Here is a 12,265-nt window from a genome sequence, read left to right on the forward strand (position 1 = left end):
ACACATAGTGTATTAGTCAGGCAGTGTGAAGACGAAGGAGTTCACAGACAGGCTCAATCATATCGGGAGACAGAAGGCAACTCATCTGCTGAGGTTGAGTGAGTAGTGTAGGGGGGTGGGAGTTTAAGAGAAACAGTAAATATCTGGAGATAACTGCTTGGGAGAACGGAGAGGGAGTTCATCAGGGACACTTCAAAATGGAGAATCCAGCAAGGGTTTCACTGTGTAAAGATATACATTTGTGAAGAGATAACCACTACAGAATTTTTTTCAAATGTCAGTTATCTTGGTAAAGGAAGGGAGAAGCAGTGGCCATACTGATCCAAGACTGGTGGTTTGAAAAGTGGATGGATATGAATTTCAAGGAATAAGACTTAGCCGATCTAACAAACTTAGAGTCTCTTTATATCTAATATGTTCAAATTGAATTTAGCATCTGTCTGCCATAGTTCTTCTATGTGCTATCTTAGTGAATAATTCTATAGCCTCTCAGATATAAAGTCGTCCTTTACCCCAATCTCTCTCATACCCCCCCATCCAATCCTATCTATTCCGCTGCCGTACCACCACATCTACACTGTGACTCCTGCACCTTCGCACAGGTAGCTCCTTCTGCAAGGAACCATCCTGCACGCTTTCTCACATAATCCCCACTCATTTTTAATAAGTTACATCATATACCACCCCCCAACCAGAAGCCTCTCAAGTTCCCTTTCCCTCCAATCTGGATTAGGGGCTCTTGAAAGCAGAAAATGCAAAGTGTACCTCTTTCAAAAGACTTAAAACTTCATTATATTGATTATTCTCTTCCCTACGCCCACAAGAACAAGTTCCCTGAAGGCAAGGTTACATCTTTCATTTCAAGCACCCCGTACCCAGCACAGGACTATTTATTCAATCCATGGATATTTATAAAAGAAAGCACTAAACAGCAAAATAAAAGAGAGTAAGAGTCCACTATTATTAAAAATGTCAGGAGATGATCCACAAAGGAGTATGTCAGGGATACAGAGAAATGATAGCCCATAATAATTGTCATAGATTAAACCACCATCTTTACCAGTCTTAGGTCTATTACAATATAGTCCAAGTCCTCCTTCAGAATGCTAGGACTACAACTCCTGTCTTGCAGAGGCCACAAGCTGCCCAACCAACTGAAAGAGCAACCTCACCTTCAGCTACAGTGGCCCCAGGGAGAAACAGTGATATGACAAAATGCTTTTTGGTCTCTGAAGCCACTGGGGGAAGCTTTCCTGCACATGTTTCGTGATGGTTTCATAATAATTTTTAGTAACCCCTATAATTTAAACATAGTTTTAGGATATTTTATACTTGTGTTTAAAGAAATAAAATTCCTGGAGCAGTTGGCTGGCGTTAAGCATCTGACTCTTGGTTTCAGCTCATGATCTCAGGGTCATGGGATCAAGCCCTACTTCGGGCTCAGTGCAAAGTCTGCTTAGGATTCTCCCTTCCCCTCCCACTGCCCCTCCCCCTGCGCTCTCTCGCTCTCTCTCACTCTCTCAAATAAATAAATAAATCTATTAAGAAAACTAAAAAAAAATAAATAAGATTCCTTAGAATCTTAATAGATGACTCATCATTTTGTTATGAAGAAGAACATTCAAAGGGAAAACAAATGCAGATACAAGCCATGAGTGTTCATGTGATAACAGTATCTTTACTCAAATAAGTAACGGATGCCCTGAGTCCTCCCATGTTTAGCATGTGATTCCAATTCCATAAACGTTCCTTAGGAATGATTTTAAGCAGACTTATTCCATGTGTATTTCTATTCAAGTTGTTCCTTAAGTAACTGATATAAATTCTTCTTAACATTAATATACTGTCTTGTAATATTTTAACCAATTATAGACTATCTAGGCATTCAATGCTTCTTTATAATTGGCAAAATGTTGCCACTGTTCCAAAACAATTACCCAAGCAAATCACGTAAGCAAAAATCCTTAACGTCTCTAACAGTTTCTCATCTGTAAAATGAAGATCATAATTCCTGCATTCCAGGATTGCTGGAAGGATTACAGCTAATAGATCTCTGTATAGAAAGTAACCATCACTGTGCTTAGCATACAATCGACTTTTGTTAATTTCCTTAGGTACACTATTTAGGAATAGAGAAAAATATACTGAATAGTTAGATAGGTAAATAATTATATAAACTTTGCTATCAGAGAATAATCTCACTAGACAGGAAATGAAAAAAGCTAACAATTATCTAATTATAAACCTCCAAACATTTAGTGTTTCTCCTAGATTACAGCCCATTTTTTAAATATAAGTTTTAGATTATTTGCAATAGATTATAACTTCTTGGGACATTTGTAAATCCTCACCAGGTTACCGGTAATTTTAGTAATTTCTTCTTAGAAATTGATTTCCCTTTGGAGAATGATAATCAAGCCCAATCATTTTCATTTCAAAATGGAATACATTAATCAGTTTAAAGATATCCTTTTTTTTAGTTTTGGAAAGCATAAACATACTCAACATGCATTCATCCCACAGTATGTCTTCAAATCAAAATCTGCCAAAGTAAGAATTCTGCTCTTTAAATTATTCTCCAGTACCTCCCAGGAGCACTTCCAATGGTAGAGAAACTTACATTTTTTTGCAGTGTGGGCATTTTGCCAGAGTGTTGAACCGCAGTTCCATCCACTGTAAATAAAAAGAAAAGATTGAAAAGAAAAACAACTGAAAACTATCCAATCTGATAAGATGTTTCTTTTAGTTCAAATGTTACCAGGGATCACAGCAGAAGCTACCCCCTTCTCACGGTTATAGGACCTTTTCCCCTCAACACTTCTTCCCCTCCCTTAAAATAAAGTTTGGGATTCTCCTCTGCAACAGTTCCCATGACTTGTTCAAGGTTCTGACGCAATCTAGGCTGGCTTTATAATGAAATCTGAACGTAACGCTGTAATTAGGGTCATTTCTTTCAGTTTTAGGTCTCAGTTCATTCCCAAGGAATAAAAACCTATTTCATGGACCTTCAAAAGATGTTTTGCCTTTAAATCTTAAGGACTAAGGGGGCCTGGGTTGTTCAGTCAGTTAAGCACCTGCCTTCGGCTCAGGTCATGATCCCAGGGACCTGGGATGGAGCCCGAGCTGGGGACCCTGCTCAGTAGGGCGTCAGCTTCTCCCTCTCCCTCTGTCCCTACCCTCTACCACTGCTCGTGCTCTGTCTTTTTGCACTCTCTATCGCAAATAAATAAATAAAATCTTTGTAAAAAAATCTTGAGGATGAGCCTTTTAAATATATGGATATTTCAATTCATTACTAAAATACAACTATTTATAGTCTAATTACGTAGGAAACTCACAAAGTAAATAAACTAAACAAATAAGATACAGAGAGAATTCAAGTCAGCCAGCTCTCTCTGTTCTGTCCTTGCTTATTCTATGTAACAAAAAAATACTCCTTCTACCGTGCAAATTCTCTTCCGTGTGAATGTAGATAATAGAATGAGCTATTTTCCTTGTTATTGAGATATTTGAAATGGTTTACGGGTAGTGGGTTAAAGTCTTTGAAAGAATGTGCAATATAAATTTAAAGTAAATCTTAACCACAAAATGTATATTTATTTATTTTTTTAAGATTTTATTTATTTATTTGACAGAGAGAGAGACAGCCAGCGAGAGAGGGAACACAGCAGGGGAGTGGGAGAGGAAGAAGCAGGCTCCCAGCGGAGGAGCCCGATGTGGGGCTCGATCCCAGAATGCTGGGATCACGCCCTGAGCCAAAGGCAGACGCCCAACGACTGAGCCACCCAGGCGCCCCCACAAAATGTATATTTAAAAGTCCCTTTTTCGTCTTCCATTTTGCTTGCTTTTCTATATTCCTTCTTGCAAAGGGTCTATTTCCTTTATGGTTTTAGGATAATTCCTTTAAGTGCTTCAGTTTTATCAACAAAACAACTTTTCTTTTATTAAAATTAATTTTTGTTTAGGATTCTAAATCACTCCTGTCTCTTTCCATAACTTTCCAAGTAGGGCTTCAATAAATTATACGTATCCAAATGTTTTCCACACAATAGAAGATAACTTTCAGAAAGTATTTGATGCATAACAGGTTTTTTTATTTTTAAAAATTATTAACTTAAAAAAATAATAAATCTGGGTTTTCCTAGACTTCTCTGTCTTCATTTTTATTTGAAAACTCAAAGTTAGTGAAGCTGGAAATGATCTCTCAGTCACACAGTAGGCACATGGAGTCTCAAGATAAATGAAACTTTACTTGAATGTTCATTCTCTTTTCAAAATGATTATTTTTCAACATCTGAGAATGCCAGACCAATGCTACATTTTTTTGTTCAGGCACCAGTAAATCTTTCTTTCATACTTACTTTGTAACAAGTTAACTTATGGCAAAACTTAATAGTAAAAATGCCAGAATTATCGTGCTAAACAAAGATTTCTAGAGTTTTACAGAATATTAAGTGAAGAATCCAGAAATCTTACTGGGTACTTTTTTTTTTTTAGAGAGAGAGAGAACATGGGGGAGGGAAAGAGGGAAAGGGAATCTTAAGTAGGCTTCATGCCCAGCAGTAAAACCCTGAGATCATGACCTGAGCCAAAATCAAGAGTCGGATGCTTAATCGCCAGAGTCACCCAGGCACCCCTTTTTTACATTATTGTAATTAGTTTTAGGACAGTTGCTGAACTTGTAGTCATTTCAAATTTTATTTATAAATAACAAACTTAAGTTCTTCATAGTTAAAGAACCAAAGTAGTTAAGGAGGCAGTTATGAAACCCTTGAGAAAGTGGAACTCAAAATCCAAGCTTGAAGGCTAATATGTTGGCATAGGAATTTTAGAATTTTAATGACCAACCTAAGGAGATGATTTAGTCCAATATTATAATTTAATAGTGCTCTTCATTTCAGCATAGATTATGCATGGTAAATTCAATGATAACTGACAAACAGCTAAGACTTCATTATGTGATTAGTAAATTATAGAGCCAGCAACCTAACACATTGGGCTTTGTTATCTCCAAGTACTCACTTAAATGCAGCAAACTAAGAATTAAGCATCTACATTAGAAATAATTTCGTCCTACTCTATTCATGTGAATGCAAACACCTGTGCTTGTGAAAGGAAGTTGACTACTGTTCTTCTACCTAAAACGCAGCCTCTACTCTTAGAATTTTATTGCCAGAACTTCAATAGGGGAAAAAAAACAAAATTATCTATTTTCTATTGGAAATATTAAAGGCAACTTCTCTAAAACTCAATCATGTTTAGTAGAGGTCATCCAATATTTGACTTATTTCTAACTATTCTATGTAACAGATAAACTTAGTTTCCCCAAGATATATATATATATTTTAATCAATCTTAGAAGGCCATGAGAAAGTTATCCTGCTAAAAATGAATCCTTTGATAGTACCTTACTGGATTTTAATTTTTAATGGACACAATAGGTGACTGGTGTCATTACTTTGAATTATGCACCTTAAAACTATTGTTACTTTCTGCTATGACACCAAACCATATGTCCTGTGTCCAAATGAGGAAAATCTGACCCTGACTGAAGGTACTGCGCAGGCTCACTTCAGAGCAAAGTTTGAACCATCGTCTATGATTCAGGTACATACTATAGATTGTTTCTATGGGGGCATGCCAACCCCAGAGTCAGCTATTGGTTAACAAAGCATCTGGACCTGCCTTTTATCAGCAAGAGAGAACACCTGCCCCATTGAAATGCAAAATTAAACTCCACTGTTCAGTGTCTTAAGAAACTTCTTTATATTTCATGCAGGGCTAGCTAAAGGCTATGTATTCCCTTTACTCTTCTGGAAAATTATTTTCTAAGCAATAGCCCTCAAAATATTATTCTGACTAGATGATGTCCTCAAAATGGTTTAGAGGTTAAAAAAACGTAGGGGCACCTAAGCGGCTCAGTCAGTTAAGCATCTGACTCTTGGTTTTGGCTCAGGTCCTGGTCTTACAGTCATGAGATTGAGCCCCACCGCATCAGGCTCTGTGCTCAGTAGGGAGTCTGCTTGGAGATTCTCTCCCTCTGCCCCTCCTGCCTCTTAAAATAAATAAATAAACCTTTAAAAAAAAATGTTTGTAAATACTACATTAAAACTCTTCCTGGGTAGTAACAATGATGCATGCTAAAAGTGCTTAAGAATACACCTGTAAAAAGATTGTGTTTAGTCTTTTGTTTATCCTAGCAATTCCCAATGACCATGGAACCCTTTATTCACATAACACCTATTATTATCCTATAAAGTGAGTGTCGTATTGAATATACTTTGGAAAACACAAATCTAACTTTTCTAAACATTACCCATGGTTCCAGCCAGGCTGTGAAATGAAGAATGTGAATAATGTGAATTTATAGTAAATTTAGCTTTAGCACCATAACATTGATATACTAAAAGATGTTATTATAAACAGAAGGTTGTTGAGGACACAGTTCATTATATGGTTCTTTTATCTTAGTCAATGGAAATAATTCTCTTTCAGGTCACAGTATTCCAAAAAACCCTCTCCTCTGTGATCTTTTTAAAAACCATCATGAATATCTTGTAAGAGATCATGTTTTCCTTTTTTCATTGACTCTAGAAGTCTCACATATAAAATTCAGACTAATCTTAGCAACTGCACAGGATTAAATATTACACATATTTATATTCTTATGTACGACTGACTTATGTTTTTCTGCCCTTTTTTTCACTATTCCTGATTTTTTCATATTTCCTTTTCAATGTCATTGAACTTTGGAACTTGTCTCAATTGTTTCTAGGCCTTGTAAGGCAAGGCTGAAACAAGGTTGAGAAAAAGTAAATGAATCCTAATAGTCAAAAGCTTGAAGGACAAAGAACATACTACAAAGGATATAAGACTATTTGTGATCGGCATAATAATAAGGTTAAGGTAAAGTTCTTGAGTCAGAATTGAGAGATTTGCAGCCTATTTATTCTTTATGACACTGCATATCTCTCATTAATCTGAAACTCTCCAAAGTAATAGCCACCCCATAGGTATGTACTGTGTTCCCTTAATCACCAAAAACTTTGTTTTTTAGAAATTTTTAAGTCATCTTTAAATATCATATATTAATCCAAAACAGCNNNNTTTCCTGCTGAAGAATCAAGTTTTTAATCATATTTACTGTGCTAATATGCTAATATGATTCACTTGCCTACACTAAGTATTAAGTAAATAAGAGTTAGTTTTAGAAGTTAATCTCTGGATTGCACATTACTTTAGTAATTTTCTCTTAGGGTGAAAAGATCTAAATGCATAAGCTACTTTTTAAAGTAAGAAAAACCATGTCACATACCTATCTTTTAACCTCTCAATTTGGATCATTCTCTAGAATTCACTGCCAGATGATTTCAAAAAATTAAATATGAACTTTTTAATGTCTTTGATTTTCCTTTTTTCCTCACTCCCCTATCTACTCTATTGTCAGTATGTCACTTCTCTCTGAAAAGCCTTATGCTATTCCCAAGCACCATCTTCACTTTTCTGGACAATAAAAGCCAAACATTAGTCTTGTTCCTCTTCAGGCTTGCCCTGATGCAATCCATTCTATACATAGCACCCAAATATACAGAATTAGCTATAAAACTTTACTCAGCTTTCCATTAGTCTTAGGAAAATGTCACTTACTCTAGGCTAGGTACTTCTACGCGTGCACTAAGAACACTCTGTTATTTCCTACTATAGTCTAAACGCATTCCATGTAATTCTTGTTTGAATTGTCTTTCTTCTCCAATTAGACTAGAAAACTCCATAAGGGCAGGAAATGTGCCTTCCTGTTTCCCCAGCATGTAGCCCAGTGCCTGATAGGCACTCAGTATATGTTTTTGAACATATGAAATCAGCTCACTTACATTGTGGCTATAAGATTCCCCATGGCAAGGATTTAGAATACAAAATATAACTGAGCAAAATGCAAATGTAGTTATGGAGGGAAGCTCTCTGAAGTCAGTTGAAAAAAAATGTTTTGAAGATTTTAAAATGGTATTTCAAAATATAATTTGTTCACATATAAGAAAAAAATAAATGTATTTAATATATATTCAATGTAGTCAAATCACTTGATATCTATCAAAACCTACAGTCTGTTATCCTGTAGTAAAGCAGTATAACCTCACTCCGTGGGGCTGCCGCTGGGAGGCCCCTGGAGGATGTTGGCCCCATCTGAGGAGCACAGTGGGGTGGTTCCATGCGGGACGCCATGCGGCCAGTGGTACCAGATCGTGGAGGAGGTATTCACTGAAGGTCAGCTGCCACCAGGCACTCGCGCCCAGGACATCCAGCGCGGCCTGCAGAGCCAGTACGTCGCAGTGGCCTGGGTGGTTGCGAGATCATTAAGGGCTGGCTTTTCGATTCTACAACAATGATGAGGGAACATGGACTTTGGAGGACAGAAAAATGGTCCCTACTGTTCTTACAAAGACACAAAGGGACGCAGCAAATTGTTGGACTTCTAGAATCTGAATATGTAACTGATCCTTGGGTGTAAGACCAAACGCAGGGAAAACTTACATTAGAGAGATTCCAGAAAGAAAATCCTGGTTTTGACTTCAGTGGAACAGAAATCTCAGGAAACTATACTAAAGATGGAACAGATGTCGCAAATCTTGAGAAATAACCACTACTCATTTTTGCTTCATCCTGTGGATCCCGGCAGATGTTGCCAACTTAATCAAAGGAATAGATTATATGATGGAAGGAAAATGTGGATACCTGCAGTTAACAAATTGCTGAGTATCTTTAACTATGGTTCTAAAAATTGCATTCAAATATGACTTACATAGGAAACATCTTAAATACTGCGGAAACTATTCTACTAGTAGAGAGTAACTTTTTTTTGGATTTGTGTTTTTGCTCAGCCTGAAGTTTCATATGTTGCATTTTACTAATTTCGTATTTAACCTGTATTTTTAATACAAAAAACATTAGGGTAAAGATCATGTGAAATGACTGGGTACCTTCAGGGACAATTAAATTTTTCTTTCAATAAGTGTACTGCAGGAGTAGTGTTCAATAAACTTTTCTAAATAGGAAAAAAAACAGTATATAGTAATTTTCAAAAAGAAGTTTGTTAACTATTTCCACCAGGTATATCTAATTTATGTACTTCGTTACTGATTTAATCAATAAAACAAAAATGGAAGGAAGATCTATTTTCTCCTACTATGTCAGAAAAATCCTAACAATTCTGATTAAGGTCATTTCCATTTCCTTTCCCAAACTTGACTAAAATGATAGCAAATGAATTTAAAAATGTATAATACCATAAGGATAAAGAGGAGAAATGGCCTCCAATTTTTGGACAATGGGAAGTTAACAGGGACTTGGCAGCTGGCTTAGTGAAAGGGATGCTGCAAGTTGAAGGCTGTCTGCAGAGAGCTATGTCAACGCAAAGCTGGTTCACACTGCAGAAAGGCAGAGCGATGCAGCTCTCGGGGCTACTACGTGCTTTCCCAGGTGGGGCTGGGGGTAGTGGCACAAACAGCACTATCGGCTGTATGCTCTTCCCTGCACACCGCAAAAGCAGAAAGCCCTCTCTCCCCAGTACATGCAAGAGAAGATGGAGAGAGAAACTGGACTACAGAGCTTGTGGACTTAGAACATCAAGCATAGCAGAAGGCAAGAATAAAACATTCTAAAAAGAAAGGAATTAAGTTCAAGTCTACGGTTTGAACAGTGGGTGAGACCGTCTCCTCATTACCTTTCTTAACTCCTAAATGCTGTCTCCCTGGTATATCACCCACAAGAAATGGGAGGATTGTTCCCCAGAGACACTTGCCCTCAAAGAAGACTTCTTGATACTAAGAGTTGACAGCTCTTCAAAAAATGAGAAAAGGGGGAAGAAAAAGAACTGGAAGAGTTAGAAGGAGGAGGAGAGTGAGAAGGAAGGAAGGAAGGAAGGAAGGAAGGAAGGAAGGAAGGAAGGAAGAAAGGAAAGGAGAAACTTCACCCCTGCTACATGAATAGAGTTTCCAATCAGGGCTGAGCCTCCAATATAAATGAACTCTGCAGTATAATCTCTACCACAAAAGAAAAGAAAAAGAAAAAGTGGGGAGAAAACAGACAAGGCATAAAGAAGAACAATACCTCAGAAAAACAACAACAACAACAATAGTTTCAGAAAGATGCCGTAGAGAAGAGAATGCTCTTTAGAAAAAGGTAAAAAATAACCAGAGAATGCAGGAAAACTCTTCAAAATTAAAAATTAAGTTAAATAATCTGAAATTAAAATTTTGAATTAAGTTTAGAAGACATAGTTGGATAAGTTTCTCAGTAAGTAAAAGAAAAAGGCAAAACTAAAAAGAAAATGTAAAGAAAAGAAAAGAAAAGAAAGGAAAAGAAAGAAAGAAAGAAAGAAAGAAAGAAAGAAAGAAAGAAAGAAAGAGAAAGAAAGAAAGAAAGACAAAATTCAGGTGATCTAAAGAAAGGATTCTAGAAAGAAGGACCAAAGAAAATAGTGTGGACTATAAGAGGGCCCACTGAGTACCCAGACAATGAGTTCAAACATATTCTCCCTAAGACACATTCTTTTTAAGAATTAAATTTGAGTATAGTTACCCTACAACATCACATTCGTTTCAAGTGAGCAACGTAGTGATTCAACTCTAAACTATGCTATGCTCAGTTGAATATATATATATATAAATATATATATATAAAATATAGGGAATATATATAATATATAATAGCTTTATAATTATATTTATAATTATAAATTATAAATAGCTTTATAATCCTATTTGACATTGAAATTATGTACATGAATTACTCTACTAAAAATTAAAATTAGAAGGAAAAAAAGCAAATCATCTACACTTTCTTAAATGGGTCCATCTCTTAGTTTATCCCAAGACAGCAGATCTTGCAGTGCAAGACCACTAGTGACCTCAGCCCTGCCCATGCTCACACTCTGAAAGTTTTCATTACTACTTAGGTTCTAAGGAAAATTGTTGTCTCCCACGAAGGCTGAATAACAAAAGAAAATCTTCCTGACAGAGTAAAGCATTAGGAAATTAACTTTTAAAAATCAAACTTAGGGTTAAAGTTAAAAGCAGTAAAACAAGAACTCCTGTAAATTTTGCTTATATCTAAGTACTTACACCTTATTTTTTTTTCCAAGTAGTTTATCTAATTATGGACACCGGAGTTAATTCCCTTTACTCCAAGTTTAATTTTTAAAAATCAGAAAAAAAATGATAAATTATAATAAGAATTTTTCTTGAATCTAGAAACCACAAAGCAGGGCCACCTCTTGAGACTGTGCACTTTGTTTTCTGCTGAGGAGGTGACAGTAAAGCTAAGATTCAGCCACACACCACGCCAAGACACCCATGTTGCTAAGCCCAGAAGGAAAGGGCACTGTTTCTCACTGGCCTACCCAGACAGGCCCCTTTTTGCAAATGAACCAACCAGAGGATGTACCTTTTATCTGATTCACAAAAGATGCAGGACATCCCAGATGCACCTCTGATTAACTGTCTTTCTTAGAAAGGTTTTCTTTTAATCTTCTGACTAATTTGCAGTTGGATAAAACTATAAGACCATGAGCAGTGGTCAAATGTATGTGATCATGACCTACATTTACAGAGTGATGCCACTATGACAAATGTCTGGTTACTTACCAGGAATGTGTTTCCACAATGCCCACACACGACCCTTGTACCTTCTGGCTGGACTGGCAATGCAGGTTGGGCTGGCTGTTCTTCAGATATAAGCATTACTGGGCTAAGGTTAATTATGCGTCTACTGTGGAGAGAGAAAGGAAACAACTTTATTACCCCACAAATGGACTGAGGGCAAAACCTGTAATATATGGCATAGCACTGAAAATAGATTATACTTGTTTTATAAATTGTCAGGCTTTGAAGCCAAATTCACAGAAAGTAGCAATGATTTCAAAAGTAAAAAAAAAAAAACGACTTTTTTAAATATTTGTGATAGAAACCATGTATTGGTTCTAATCAATGGTTTTGGGAACCATTTAACTGCCATTTCTAAGTTCCTACAAGTTCAGCTCAGAGCGTCATTTGTATCATTCCCTGTCTAGGAAGACAAGTTGAGTTTGGTAGAGGACTACACACATTAAAATATCCTCCATCAACAATTACGTGTGTGCTATGAAGGTACAAAGTGCTGAGTCACAGTCAGATTTCTCCAGGTGGGCTGGTATTCTTTGATGTCTATTTAGCCAGAGTTGGACAAAAAGGAAAATGGGAGGTTTCTTTCCTGTCTATTCTATCAGATGGGG

At 36.5% G+C, this 12,265-nt stretch overlaps 1 protein-coding gene and 1 pseudogene across 1 annotated transcript in view; one reads left to right on the top strand and one right to left on the bottom strand.

Moving 5' to 3' along the window:
• The window catches only part of PIP4P2 (phosphatidylinositol-4,5-bisphosphate 4-phosphatase 2), a 51,802-nt gene that overhangs the window by 12,122 nt on the left and 27,415 nt on the right, over nt 1-12,265 (bottom strand). Inside the window, exons 4-5 of the mRNA XM_008689181.2 lie at nt 11,640-11,763; nt 2,621-2,673 (exon numbers count right to left, since the gene is read on the bottom strand). Coding sequence (XP_008687403.2) covers nt 2,621-2,673; nt 11,640-11,763 — 177 coding nt within the window. The remainder of the gene's footprint in view (nt 1-2,620; nt 2,674-11,639; nt 11,764-12,265) is intronic.
• LOC103661419 lies at nt 8,169-8,635 on the top strand (annotated as a pseudogene).

The sequence above is a fragment of the Ursus maritimus genome, unplaced genomic scaffold (assembly GCF_017311325.1).
Source record: "Ursus maritimus isolate PB19 unplaced genomic scaffold, ASM1731132v1 scaffold_9, whole genome shotgun sequence".
Lineage (NCBI taxonomy): Eukaryota > Metazoa > Chordata > Mammalia > Carnivora > Ursidae > Ursus > Ursus maritimus.